The sequence below is a fragment of the Delphinapterus leucas genome, chromosome 7, assembly GCF_059928025.1.
Source record: "Delphinapterus leucas isolate spDelLeu-1000000601 "Yukka" chromosome 7, BTC_Dleu_Yukka2, whole genome shotgun sequence".
In the NCBI taxonomy this organism is placed as follows: Eukaryota; Metazoa; Chordata; class Mammalia; order Artiodactyla; family Monodontidae; genus Delphinapterus; species Delphinapterus leucas.
The window spans coordinates 13,204,227-13,218,660 of NC_143135.1; the positions used below are offsets into that span (position 1 = coordinate 13,204,227).

General features: G+C 53.4%; 1 protein-coding gene across 6 annotated transcripts in view; it reads right to left on the reverse strand.

Annotated features, from left to right (window-relative positions):
• Nucleotides 1–1,111: 1,111 nt before the first annotated feature.
• The window catches only part of CSTPP1 (centriolar satellite-associated tubulin polyglutamylase complex regulator 1), a 191,027-nt gene continuing 177,704 nt past the window's right edge, over nucleotides 1,112–14,434 (reverse strand). For 3 of the 6 annotated variants that reach the window (XM_089914160.1, XM_089914161.1, XM_089914162.1), the window contains 5 exons: nucleotides 7,388–7,473; nucleotides 5,231–5,426; nucleotides 4,448–4,557; nucleotides 2,054–2,117; nucleotides 1,112–1,889 (listed from right to left, as the gene is read on the reverse strand). In XM_089914160.1, coding sequence (XP_089770286.1) covers nucleotides 1,496–1,889; nucleotides 2,054–2,117; nucleotides 4,448–4,557; nucleotides 5,231–5,426; nucleotides 7,388–7,473 — 850 coding nt within the window. In that variant the 3' untranslated portion in view covers nucleotides 1,112–1,495. Of the gene's footprint in view, nucleotides 1,890–2,042; nucleotides 2,118–4,447; nucleotides 4,558–5,051; nucleotides 5,138–5,230; nucleotides 5,427–7,387; nucleotides 7,474–14,434 lie in introns of those variants that run through there. The other 3 variants (XM_022592077.3, XM_089914163.1, XR_016393704.1) reach the window with 3 other exon arrangements.

Genomic DNA, 14,434 nt, shown 5'->3' on the forward strand with positions numbered 1-14,434 from the left:
TCACCCACTGAGCCATATGGCTGCAGGCAGGCGAGCGACTTCAGCATCGTACACCTCATCCCAGCGGTAGGCTTGGTTTGGGGGGGGGGGGTGGTGTCTCAGTGGAGTTTAAAAAAAAAAAGGTTGTGTGTGTGTGTGTGTGTGTGGCTTGGCAACCGTTTTCCCCTATAGGGGCTCTGGGAGATGGGTGGAGGGAGCCATGGGGGCTCTAAGCCAGTGATTTCCAAACTGGGGATCTTGGAGCTTTGGAATCTGGAGTGTTCGTAATGGAGATTTCTGTGCTGGAGCTTGGTCATTTGCGTTGTAAGCAAGCTCCCCAGGTGACTGATGCATGTCAGGATTTTTGAACTGCTCTCAATCAGCTGGAGGCTGGAGATGACTGGTCCTGAGTCCTCACCACATGGCTTGGAACTTCCAGTCCTGGCCCGGGGCTGCAGAGCTTTGGGAGCCAGTCCCTGTAACTAACTATCCAGGGGTGCTGGTCTGGGCAGGGAGGAGCCCAGGAAAATGTGTGTGCCCAGTGGCTTCAGAGGAAGCAGCCTGCTCTGGGTCCCTAGGTGGGTGTTAACTGCCCAATTCAAGGACCCCTGCCCAATTCAGGGAAGTTGAAGACCACCTGCCTTACCTTCCAGCCTTGGCTGGAAGCTGGTACTCCTCGGCCTGTCTTGTTCATAGCTGCATCCCCACTGGCCTAACCCCGAGCAGGTACTTGGAAAATGCTTAATGAAACTCTGGTTGAGAGGCTCTGCAACGCTCACCCTTCGCGGCCAGAGTCTCTAAAGTTACGGGAACCTGGCCTTGAACCATCTGAGCTTGTACCCTGAAGGTCCATTCCAGCTGTGAGGCACCTTTCCCATGAAAGGCTGAAGACGTGCAGGAGGTAAGCCCCTCTTTGCCATTATCTGAGGCGGTTCTCCAGGCTTGAGTGGTCCTCTGGCCCCCACTTCCCAGTCCTGCCAGAAAAAAGCTGGAACTTGGCACCAAAAACTCAAACTTGCCCCTTCCCTTCACCCCCTCAGTCTAGTGGCTTTGGACTCACCACTTACCAGACACAAGGGACTTTATTCATTTCACATATTTAACTGTTAGACACAGAGGAGACGAAGCAGTGTTTGAAAGTGAAATTTGTCTTTTCACCTACGCTTCTCCATCTTATGGCTAGTGGCTATTCCTCCAGCAGAAGGCCACCGTGGCTATATCCTCCTAATACTTGCATCACTGGGTGTCACCCTTTACCATGCAAGGTCCTGCATGGTTGTGCACGGCCTCCCTCTTCCTGGAGTTGCTGTGAGGAGATGGGGACCGTCAGCAAAAGGCTAAAGCCAAGTCACCTTACTGGTGGCCTCGGCTCAATCTGCTGTCAGCTTGGGCGCCCGATGAAAGGCTGACAGAGCCAGGAGAGCAGGCTGTTAACTTGCTAGGGTCACTGCTTAGCTTGGCTGATCATAAGAACCCCTCTGGCGGGTCTCTGGGCTGGGGCCGTTATTTGGCCTTTTCACCAACAGAGGGTAGCATGACACGGGGGTGGGAGAGGAGGTGGCCGGGAGTCCCAAGGGCTGGAGGGGAGGGGGGGCGGGGAGCTGGGTACTGGGCGTTGTAGACAGGACCCTTCAGACTCCTCATGTCTCGGACTCATCTGTTTCTTCGGTGGAGCCGTCGCTTTCTGCATCCACTTTGCGGGCGTGATGCAGGGGTCTCCAGGGGGAGCCAACCCGGGGAGGGGTCCGGGCAGGCAGGCAGCTGGCCTCTGGACCGGCAGTGACCGAGTTGACCAGGCCTGGGATCTGCGCCAGCCTGAAGAAGGGAAGAAGCCCAGAGGGCAGCGAGGTGCCTCCCGTCCGGAGACCAGGACCTCCGCACTCACTCTTGCATGTGGATGAAACCATGGGCTGTATTCCCAAAGGACTCAGAGAGGATCCCTCAGGCCTCTGCTGGCCCCCAAACCCCCCCCCAACCGATGGACAAGTGCTGTGTGACCCATGACGGGGCATTACCGTTTCTGACTGAGGTTTTGTCCCCACAAGGGGGCAGCATCTTCCCACCTGACACTTACAGCCGTTCTAGTTCCTCATCCAGAGCTGGGTCGTGCATCAGGTCCCCTTTGTCAGGCAAAGCTCCTAGGAAATAATTGGGGGCACAGAACTTAATCTGAGGATCCTTCACCCGGGCTGCAGTCACACAGCCCCGTGCCCAGCAGATGCCTATGTGCCCCTCACCTTCATGTCTGCCTATTCTGCCAACCCTGGGAGAGCTGATCTAAAAGCTTTGGGGAACAGAAGTTTAAGAGGTCTGCTAGGGGGGCAGTAAGTCCTAGGTACTGCTGGAAAAATTTAGTGAAGCCCACTGCCTACCCTCCCCAGTCATAGCTACGAGACATCCCCAAACCTCAAGGTCATTGCACAAACAGGACGATCTCCTTCCAAGGCTAGATAGATGGTGGGTTGTGAGCAGGTACTGAGGGTTTGGTCCTTTCCTGAGGCCCCAGTTACTGAGCTGAAAAGGAGCCAGAGACACAGGATACAGCCCAGGCCCCAAAGACCACAAGTTATCTAGTTTTGTGCCTCTAAATCAGAGTGACCCCACTTTGGAGACAGAATGGTCAAAAACGCTGCCTCAGCCTCTCCAGGGAGGGTCCCAGGGTGAGAAGAGAAGGCGGGGTCAGGATCAGATCAAACTCTCCTCTGCGTGGCCAGAAGCCGCCGGGAGGGGAGCTTGTCCCTTCTCTGCCACAAATCTCCTTGAGCTGGTTTCCTCAGCTATAAGCCAAGGGAAGTAATTTTTGGATACTGGGGAAAGGTGAGAGGAGAGGGTCTAGGATGCTCTTTGGAGCAGTTAACAGTGGGAGGGAAGGTAAAGCTGAAGTTTGCAGATAGATTTTCTTAACAGCAAATTGTTAGAGAAAAGAGCTTCACTGGTGGTCAGAAGCAAGATGTGGCTTCTAACAGTGCTAGTCTCTAGAAAGCCTCAAACTTAAAATTATCCATCTGGCTCTAGTTCAATTCCTGACTTTTTCAGATGATGCCTCCTGGCCCCTCTTGTTCTAAGTGGTGTTTAAACTATGGTCCGATGGAACCCTCTTGTTGTTTTGTGTCTGTGAGTGGGGGGGGGGTGCCTTGAGGAGGACTAAGGGAACAGGACAACCCCTCCACAACTGGCTGCACCTGGGGGACCTCAGGTCTCTATTTCATACACTGGAGATGCAGGTGAGGGTAGAGACCATACACTTCTTTCCATCTCCCACTTGCCCGACGTTAGTGCTCTGTAAAGGAACTTAAATGAATGACTGTCCTTCTTAAAGGACCCAGAAAAAGTGAAGGCATGACGTTAGTCTACGCTGTGACCCAGATGCTACTTAGCTTTTCCTTTTTCTTCCTAGTGGCTGACTTGTGGACAGGAAGGGAGGGTCAGTTACCTAGGAGTGTAAAAGAAAACCTAAGCCAATTCCCCACTCCCTGCCCCCTTATTGCTGACTCCTATTTGCCACATTTGTATTCCTCCTCCAGTTGGTGACCTTGGCTACCAACCTCATTCAGCTGAGGGGGCCCCATACCCGTGCACTGTGCCTGAGTGGATCCTCAGTCAGTCCTGCTGAGGTTTGTGCTCCCGTGCACCCAGGCCACCCCTAGCAGGCTCTCTGTCCTGTAAGATCTAAAGCATCTAGCCCAGCACTTGGGCTGCTGTGGCTGGCATTTAACGAATGTTCAATTTCCTTCTCTTGACCCCATTCCTGCAACTGGCAAAAGTCTTCTTTTGAGACTTAGGAACCTGGGATCTCAAGCACACCTGGATATCTCTTGAGGAGAGAGACTAATAATAAGAACCCCTCTCAAGCTCTGTGGCGATGACAGCCTGGTGGCCCCTCCCCTGGGAGGGCAGCAGGTGTGGGAGGGGGAAGAGGAGGGTGGGTGGGAAGGCCAACCAGTGAGAGTAAAACGATGGACAGGAAAAACTGGGCCAGTGCGGGCCTCTCTCCGCCCCCCGCCCCCCTTTTTTTCCACTCCCTTTCAGACTAATAAGATTTTTTTTCCAGATGGGAAAAAGGTCTCCCCAGACACACCTTTGCCCTGTTTACAAACGGGATTCAGGTGCCTCTGATACAAATAGCCCTGTGTCTGCCCAACCTGCAGGCCACTCCCCAAGGCAGAAATGAGGATTCCATGGGAGGGGCTGGGCACGCCTCTGCCATGGAGAGGCTGCTTCATGTTGGGGCAGGACCTCGGGCGGGGAAGGCTCTCCCTTGCCACGGGAGGGTGAGAGGCCTCAGAGGGCACATCTTGTGTTATGCATGTTCTGGCTCCCTAGGCCTCAGAGTCTGGCCCTGAGAAGTCAAGGCAGACATGGTGAAGCTGCCTCCCCCTTGGGATTCTGTCCACCAACACGGGCCAGCTCCTATGTGGCTTTACACTGTAGGGGCAGGAGAGGCTGGCCACAGCTAGCTCTGGCTTACCTAGGGCTTGGTTGATCCCATGATGCTTTGAGAGGGCCACGAGGAATCCATAGAAGGTCAGTCTCTGAACGTTGCTTAGGACCTCTTTGACGAGTGCTGGGGGTGGGCAGCTAGAAGGGAGAATACAGATGCCAAATTCAAAGACTAGTGAGTCTGAGTGCCATCTTTTCATCCAAACCTTCAGGCTTAGGGGGATGCCCAAAGCCAAGACCGAGGGATCTGCCTACCCTGGGAGCCCTAAGACCCTGGGGAGTATAGCAGATCTCCAGAAGCAAGGCCTTGACTGTGAACAGAAAGGCTGGCATGTTCACTAACTGGTGCTTCACTGGCAGGGGTGGGAGTGGGGGAACGGGGAAATGGCGCTGGGCAAGGCCTCCTCTTGGAGGAGACCAAAACTGGCTGCTCTGTCCCCAAGGGGACTTTGTGCTACACAGGACAGCTTAACCCTCCCTTTCTGTAGGGTGAATTCCTCGCACAGTGAATAGTTTTTTTCCTTCTCTCTAAAAAGTCAAGACCAATCTATCTCCTGGCAAGGAGAAGGGGCCCAAGTTGGTCATCTACAGCTGCTCTTGCCCAGGTGAAAGCAATCCTTCCTGTGAGCCACCTGGGAAGACTTTCAGTCAACAGCCTGGACTGGGGGCAAATGGCACTGTTCTAATTTATACTATGACCATCAAGGGCCTAAAAGCCCTGGGCCAGTCAGAACAGCCTGCTGGAGATCTGTTCTGGGCCAGGAGCCTGCAATCCTGGGGCTGAGGTGGGGTCTGCGTGCCCATTGCTCACCTGTACTTGTGCCGGTCACACAAGTTCTCCAGGCACTGGTAGAACAGTGGCGCCTCCACGCCCTCCAGCATGCTGGCCTCGCCCGAGGTAGGCCGCTGGCGGTGCTGCCCACTGGATGACGTCGGCACAATCACCGTATTGGGGTTCTTGCCTGACAGTAGGTCCTGATAGATGGCAGCCACGCTCTCCAGGAATTCTGGGTACAGGAGTAGAGGGGCACAGGTCAGGCGGGGACGACACACTTGGTCCCCTCACAGTGCCCTCCCTTCTCTGTGTGTTAGCTCAGCTCCACAGCAGCCTCAGTCCTCAGTGCACAGTGTCCTGGGAGCAGGGGCCCTCGGCCTCATGTGACCACTACACTCATGAGAGATGACACTAATATGTGTTTCAGCTCAAATGTCCCCTCCTCTGGCAGTTGTTCCTAGACCAGGTGAGACCCCCTGTTACATACTTTCATGCACCCTGTACTCCTCTGTAGTGCTTATCCAGTGAGGGGTTTTCTGTGTAACTACTTGTTCACTCTGTCTCCTTGCTGGAATGGAAGATCTTGCATAAAGGCCTGGATCATGCCTTGTCAGCCTTCCTGTCCCAGCACCTAGCACTGTGCCCGGCACATAGAAAATGCTATAAATATTTCTGAAAAATTTTGAAAGGGGCTTCCGTGGTGGCGCAGTGGTTGAGAGTCCACCTGCTGATGCAGGGGACACGGGTTCGTGCCCCGGTCCGGGAAGATCCCACATGCCGCGGAGCTGCTGGGCCCGTGAGCCATGGCTGCTGAGCCTGCGTGTCCTGAGCCTGTGCTCCGCAACGGGAGAGGCCACAACAGTGAAAGGCCCGCGTACCGCAAAAAAAAAAAATTTTTGAATGGTGAACGTGTGCACGGTCCTGCTGGTAAGCCCATCTTGTGAGCCACATGCCTCTCTGACTCAAGAAAGCAGGTTGGAATACCAGTGTGGGACAGAAAGCTTGCAAGCTGCTCATTTATTAAACATTTGAATTCGTTTTCAAATGTTAGTAGCTGAGCCCTCGTAGGTAAGCAGAGACTTATGGCCCATCTCCCCGCTGCTGCCCCATCCTGGGACCGCTGTGAGGAGAGCCCCGACAGACAGCCAAGGGAAGAGGATCTCCACACGTGGCTGTTCCTTCTCTAGGGCCCAAGAAACTTCAGAGAAATGGGAAATAGACACCTGGAGCTGCTAAGAGCAGGTGGCGAGACCCCAGGCTCCAGCCCCTGCCTGACCAGGCCCTTGGGCCGCCATCAGGAAAACAGAATGTGGCGCCTGAGCGAGGCCAGGGCTGGCTGGGGCCACCCGTTGGCAGGAAGGCCACGTCCAGGCTCCAAGGACAGCCTTCTGTTTACTGGAATAGCCTGTTTTAAACAAGTTTGTTTATGGACATAGCCAGCAGTTTCTAAATCCAACATTCCATTTGATGTTGCTGTGTGTGAGCTGCTGGGCACTGGCGTTCATTCATCTATTTTTATTCCACCTGAGCCCAGAAGGTATTTAAGGGCACAGCTGGTGAGCACTGGGGAGCAGGGTGGGAGTGTGAGAGAGGACTGGCGTGCGCTTATTGAAAGCTGTGTGGGTGGAAAATGTGTGCTCACACATCTGAGTCAGGGCCCAGGGAGAGACCCCCGATCGCAGTGACACAGCAGAGAAGCTGAGCGCACCGGCTGTGGAGTGGGCCCTCTGCAGGTCTGGGCTCCACTCCCATAAGCGCAGTGTCTCTGGCAGCTTGACCTCTGTCAGCTTCTCTCTTAAAGGACCTACCTCTCAGGGCTGCTCTAAGGGTTAAGGTGCTTAGTGCTATGCCTGGCACACAGTAAGTTTTCGATAGTGAATTTATCGGGTGTTGTTCCAATAGTGTGTATTGTTGTTACTGTCATTATCACTTAAACTGATGTGTTGCGCTGCTGGCTGGAAGCACTGCAGTTTCCTACGTCTTGAGGAGGCTGAGGGAGTGGGCTCTGCAGACTGAATCTTGTGACCACCAGCAAGAACTAGACATCCTGCTGGTGGGTGACCGGCTGTGAAGCACACCACGGAGGGAGGAGGGGAGAAGTGCACATGCCGGGCACACCGATGGAAAGGGCAACAGGGTAGGAGAGGGCACGTGGTCCTGACAGGAGCCACAGGGGTCCTGGGAGACTGTCACCTGAGTAGTAAAACTGGATCTGGAAGGCAAAAAGGAAATCTGAAAAAGACATCAAGCAGTCCATGGCGTCGTCCATGAGCACAATCCTGAGGGGGGAAGAGAGAGAAAATATGAGAGGATGCATGTACGTGTGTGTCTGGGGGAGCATTCGAGCGAGCTGTCCCTGGGGATCCAGTCTCCCTTGGGACAGCAAGACACTGGGGAGAGGGCTCCCCCAGACAAGGTCCTCCCGGTCACGCCACTTCTCCATCGTTTGGACTCTGTCACCAAACTGAACTGAAGCGGGAGGCAGGCGCCCGCTTCAGTGTCTGTGGCACCAGCTGGAGGATGGGACATGGGTGGGTGCTGACAAGGAGGGGGGTGCAGCTGCAACGCAGCCAAGACCCCTTTTCATACCCTTAAGCAGTAAACACTTCCATCCTGCAGTGAGGACCATTTAGTTCAGAATAAATACAGCTGATCAGAAAAGGCAAAAAGAACAGCCAAGAGGTTTAAAGGGGTCTTGGCAAGTGGCACTGAGATTTAATAAGCTACCAAGGGCCTTCAGAACGGCTACAGGCACCTCCGTGCTGGGACACAGCTGGCACAAAGAGCAGAGGGTACCGCTTTGGGTCTGCACTTGAGAGGGTCCAAGAACACACCCCATCCTGCGGCGCTGCGGGTCCTCCACGCACGCCATTCGCTCTCACAAGCTGGCCACCTCCTGCTGTCTGCTCTCTCTACCCCTCCGCCTGCGCACTCACCTCGCAGGAAGAAAACCATGTGACCACTAAAGGGCTCAGACCAAGGCCACGTTCATACTCTGCTCAGGGCCTCACTGGACAGGACAGGAAGAGAAGGAAGTTAGCACTCGCTGGACTCCATCCATGTGCCAGGCAGGGTGCCAAACTCACCTACTGATGGGAAGCTGGGCCCCCCATCTGTTTCTTTTCTTTGTTGTTTTTTGTTTTGGCTGTGCTGTGTGGCATATGGGATCTTAGCTCCCCGACCAGGGATCGAACCCGCACCCCTAGCAGTGGAAGCACAGAGTCCTAACCACTGGACCACCAGGGAAGTACCCGCCCTCACCTCCCCATCTGTTTTTGACTGGGCCCTATCTTTCCTTTAAAAACAAAAAACCTTTTATTTTGCTCTCTCGTGCATTTTTCTAATTCTCTCTCCACCTCCCTGGGTCCGAGAATCCCCAGACTGGCAACTGGATCAGCTCCAGAGAGAGCAGGCATTGCTCACCTCTGGGGAAGGGGCTTTTAGAGAGAATATAATGTGAGCAGTGCCCCTGGAATTGTGCCAGGCAGCTGCCCTGGTTTCAGGTCTCCCCAAAGAAAGCAATGGTTCCTACCTCTAGTCTTCAGTTGTAATAATGGTAATGATAGAAACAGGCCATACTGACTGACTACTTACTTCATGGCAGGCACGGTATAAGGTATTTTACTTATACTAATTAAAATTTATCCCACAACAATCCTATGAGGTAGGTCTTGTTGATTATTCCCATTTTACAGGTGAAGAGATTAAGTCTCAGAGCAGTCAGCTTGCTGAGGTCGCACAGCTGGTGAATTTGCTCTACACGTCATGTACTTACTTTCTACTAGGTCTCACTGCCTCTTTTAAAATAAAGATACAGAATATGAACACTTGCACTTTAATTCTTAGTTTATCAGTTGCCTAACTTATCTTTTTTCTTCTCACCTATATCTTAGGGCCTTAACTGTTTCTCATGTATCTCCTGGGGAAGACAAAAGCTGCCTCAACTACCAGAATTCAACATTAAAATTCCAGCTGGAAAAAAATTCAAGGCCAGAGTTGGAGGACGCAATGCTGCCAACGGCCACATGAGGGCGTCCTGGTCTCTCCGGCAGAGGCTCCTGGGCCCAAGCGTTGAGCCGTTGGCCAAGTAGTTACCCCGTTTCTCATAACCTCAGGCAGGCGAAAGGGAAGAGAGAGGGCACAAAGCCCAGATTCTGATATCTGGATGGGGAGAGAGAGGCGAGAGAGGTAGAGAGAAGGCAGGTAGTAGGGACTGGGTGACAGAGACACCCAAACTACAGAGGAAGAGTGAGCTCTCCCGGAGCCCCAGGGAGGAGGAGCCACGAGCACCTCCAAGTCGTTCCTTCCCAGGCTCACAGGGAAGGAAAGGCCCCAGAGGAGAGAAGGCAGTGACGTCTCCTTCCTGCCCCACTCCCAGGACAGCTGAGAACCCGAATGGCCCGAAGTTAATTGCTAGGGAAGAGTGCCGGGCTGAGAACACCCCCAAGCAGGAAACCACGAAGGGAACCAAAGCCTTTGAAGGTGTTGCATGGCTCCTCTTGGTTTATCATCAACCCGGGACCTGGTGCTCCTGTTTATAGCAGTTACGTCCATTTACAATTTCTCTCTTTACCTATTTATTCATTCATTTCATACAGATGGTCCCCGACTTACGATGGTTCAACTTAGGTTTTTTGACTTTACAATGGTGTGAAAGCAAGACGAATTTGGTAGAAACCATGTTTTGAATTTTAAATCTTGATCTTTCCCTGGCCTAGCGATGCGCAGGACATACTCCCTCGTGATGCTGGGCGGTGGCAGCTCCCGGTCAGCTACACGGTCACCAGGGTGGACACAGACAGCCATTCTGTACCAGACTACCATTCTGTTTCTGTCACTTTCAGTACAGTGTTCAATCAATAACATAAGAGATTCAACACTTTATTATAAAATAGGCTTTGTGTTAGATGATTTTGTTCAACTGTAGGCTGATGTAATGTTCTGAGCACATTTAAGGTAGGCTGGGCTCAGCTATGATCTATGGTAGGTTAGGCGTAAAAACGCATTTTTGACTTTTGATATTTTCAACTTACAACAGGTTTATCAGGACATAAACCCATTGAAACTTGAGGAAGATCTGTATTGCAATATAATTCAAATACCATAAAATTCACCCTTTGAAAGTGTACAGTGGGGCTTCCCTGGTGGCGCAGTGGTTGAGAGTCCGCCTGCCGATGCAGGGGACACGGGTTCGTGCCCCGGTCCGGGAAGATCCCACATGCCGCGGAGTGGCTGGGCCCGTGAGCCATGGCCGCTGAGCCTGCGCGTCCGGAGCCTGTGCTCCGCAACGGGAGAGGCCACAACAGTGAGAGGCCCGCGTACCACACACACACACACACACACACACACAAAAGTGTTTTTTAGTATATTCACAAACTTGCACAATCATCACCACTGTTTAATTCCAGAAGTTGTAATTCTTGCGGACCATCATGCTCCTGAGACAGGCCCTGCCACGCCAGGGCTTCCAGCCAATTGCCATAAGCATCTTCCTCTCCCAGCCGCAGCCAGGACTGGCAGCTGCAAGCAGGGCCCGCCCTTCCAGCCCCAGCCCCGGCTGCAGCTTTCTGTCGGCAGCCATTCTTGACTAGGAACGGTAACTCCCTCTTTTGAGAGGGTGGCAGCAGTCTCTGTGGGAGCAGGGCGACCCTGCGTGTGCTCTGGTTTTGGCCCCTGCTCCTCGGTGGGCTGAGACTCAGATTGGTCAGGAGGCACCAGCAGGCTAGTTGGGGGAGGCACACGGGCAGCAGGGGCTTTCTTTCTGAGGGACAGGTGGCTGGGATCCCAGCAGCACCTGTGCCTGGGACTGAGGGGTTTTCTTGATTGCAAGCAATGAGACTGGCTGCCCGAGAAGCCGATTGGATCTCAGCTGCTATTAACAGCAACATTCCTCTGCTCAACCAGAAACCTGGAGTCCTCCTGACATCCTGGAAACTCCCTTCCTTGCCTGCCCCACATCAGTCAATCACCGAGTCCTATCAATCCTCTTCTGGACATTTCTCTTGCATCTGTCTACTTCTTTCCACTTCCACAGCCCCCATCCAACGCCCACCTCCACCTCTGCTTCCTGGACAACGGAACAACCTCCTACCCAGTTTTCTGCAACACTCTTGCCTGCTTCTAACTGAGTGTCCATACTGTGGTCAGGAGGATCTTCAAAATGTGAATTTGACCATCTTACAACTCTGTTTGAAACCCTTCATGGGCTTCCCATTGCCCTTAGAGCAAAGTCTCCCATCCTTATCCTGGCTTATGAGCCTGCATGACCTGCCCTCTGCCTCTGCTCACCTTTCTAGACTCATCGGAGGCCACAGGCAGGGTCCCTCACGATGTTCCAGCCACACAGATGCTTCAGTTCTTCCTTCCTCCTGCCCCCCATGCCCTTCTCCTCACCGACCTGATTGATGCCTCCTCACTCTTCGGGGTGCAGCCACAGAGCACCCCTTTGGGAAGGCGAGGGTAGCCTCCCTGCTCTGGCTTCCACAGTTCTCTGTGACCCCCCACACTGTTCGTGTCTGTCTTTGCCCCAGGACTATAAGATCCACCAAGTTACACCTCTGTCTCTTTGTCTGCTGCCTGACTCAAGCGCCAGTGTGGTGCAGGGCACACAGTAGGCACTCGGTAAGTATTTGTTGAATGAAGGAAAGCATGAACAAATGACTATGAGAGGCTGCGGTATTCCCTCTTCTCTTCCCCTGGCAAGGCGACATCTGGATCCTACATCCAGCTCTGGACAGTCCATTTAAGGGGAATAAACTAGAGTCACGGAATAGGGAGGTCAGAGTGGTGGAGTCTGCACACCAGGATATCAGACAAATGACTGCCTTTAGATCCTTTAGCCTGGAAGAGAAGATGAAGGAGGAAGTGAGGCCGAGGCCCGACTCTTGAAGGGCTGCCTCTGAGGGAGATGTCACAGGGATCTAGAGTTTGGCTCTAGAAGACTTGAAGATGCTCATCGCTGGGATTATGGCTGCTTTGTGAGGGAGTGAGCTGCTTGTTGCTGGAGATATTCAAGCAGAATACTTCCCGAAAGTATGAAAGAGCTCCTTCTAGCCCTGACAGAGTGTCATCCCAAGGGTGGACAGAACTAACAGCTTCTCCTGTTAATGCGGGTTCTGCTGGGGGGAAAGTTTGCTGTTCAGAGGACCATCGCTGCAGAAAAGTCTGAAAGACTTACAGAAAGGTGCTTTTAGAAACACCATATGCTGCATTGTCCATCTCCAGACTGATGCTCTGACCCATAAAAGTTCTGGGCATCTGGCATTGGAGTCTTGGCAGAACTGTGGGAAAAGGCAGGCAGGGGGCTACAGGTCTGTCTTTGCCTTTGGTGACAGGGCCAACCCCAGGCTGTAGGCCCTACAACCCACCGACAGCTGCTCCACCCTGAACTCAAACTTGTCACCAGCCCCCGAGGGCTCAAGAGGAGTTTCTTGAAGACAGGTCAGCCACGTGTGCTGTTTTCCAGTTGACGGCAGTTGGCTCAAAATCCCTTCCTGCCAGAGGCCTCCTGCTAGCCTGCCAGCTGCGTCTGACACCTGCAGGAGACAGGCCGCCCCTGCTTTGAAGTGGAGCCAGCAGGAAGCTGCTGCCAACGAGAGTCTGTGCAAATCCACTGGATCGTGGAGGAATCCCTGCCGGCCAGGCCTCAGGGCTAGAGAGAGGAACTCTGGGGGAGAAGTAAAGGCACTCTAGTTCAGGTTGGCTCTGAGCAGAACCATGTGAAGGGTGGAGTCCAGGGCAGCGACTGGAATGGAGAAAGAGCACTTGGCAGGGTCTGAGCCACTCCCAAGGGGGCTGGCCGTGCTCTCACTCCCATGCTGACTTCCAACAGCTGGGATGGGCTGGCTGGCTGGAGTTAAGTGGGTGCCAAGGAAGCAACAGCTTTCCGTCCGAACCTACTGACTTACCAGCTTCCTATTCCCCCTTAAGGGTCAGTATCTCTGGTCTAGTGGCATGAGCTGTACCTGTTTTTTTGTGTGTGTGTGCAGTTCTGGGTTAGCAGCCCTGGGATCAAATCCCAGCTCTAGAACCGACTGGCCAAGTTACCTTTTCTTGGGCGAGTTATGTTTTCTCCTGGAGTTTCAGTTTCCTCATCTGTAAAGAGGGGATAATTATAGTTCCTCTTTCACGGGATTCTTGTGAAGACTCGACATGGTGATATACTGTGCCTATTGTATTATTATATACGAGTAATCACTCAAAATAAGTGTTAGCGGCTACCAATAAGTGTTCTAGCTGGTTTCAGGTGATGGAAGGGCTCAAAATAGCAAATAAAAATATAGCCCAGAGGAATTAGGTGCTGCCAGCACCCGGCAGGGCAGAGGCTCTCAGGCGGAAGCTAGCTATCCTGTTTCAAGTCCACTTTTGGGGGAAGCCAGGCCAAAGCCAGGGCCAGGAAGAACGCTTCCATGACTGCACTTCCTTTAGGAGGTCACATGAGCAGCGTCTTTCATGGGTGCCTCTGAAGCGTGTCTCCGAGTCTGTCTGGGATCCCGGGACACCTCTGTGGACTATGTCTTAAAGTCAGGGCCATGAGTGAGGATGAAGCTACACTCTGGCCACCTTCTCCAGGTGTTGTCAAGGTTTCCTGTGACACTTCCTCAGGGTTGCCCCTCTTCTGGACTGTGTCGGAGGCACCCTTGTGCCTCACAAGCTGCCTCCAAGTTCAGGCCCTCAAAGCCGCATGGGGTGTCCAGGTCATGGCTCTCCCTGGGCTCTGGCCTGCATCTCCAGGGGGTCCCAATCCCACCTGCCCTGTGGTGCCTGAGAAGCTGGATCCAGAGAGTGTGGGAAGCAGCAACAACTACAGCAACACGGTATTCGTTAAGGCCTTACTTGGTCAGCGCCATACATCTGTCATTGCATTTTCTTCTCACGTCAATCCTATGAGGTGAGATGGGTGGATATCTTTACCGAGAACATGGAGGTTCAGAAACCTGACCAGGGTCTCAAGGCAGAAGCAAAAGAGCTGTAATTCAAACACAGGCCCCTCTGACGCTAACCACAGTTCCCAGGCCACTGCAGCTGCTTCCAGTAAGAAGTGGCAATAACACCTCCTGCCGGTGGCGCTGTCCCTCCTCCCACCCTTGGTGTAGAGCCGTGGCCCCCAGGAGGGCTGGAGGCTTAGGCCTGGATACTGCTTCTTCCCTGCAGACACCGTGAAGGCCCCGCTTGGCCACTTCAGCTCCATTATCCTGGTCTCTCCCAAGAAGCTTTACAGACGGTGGGGGTGGGGGAATG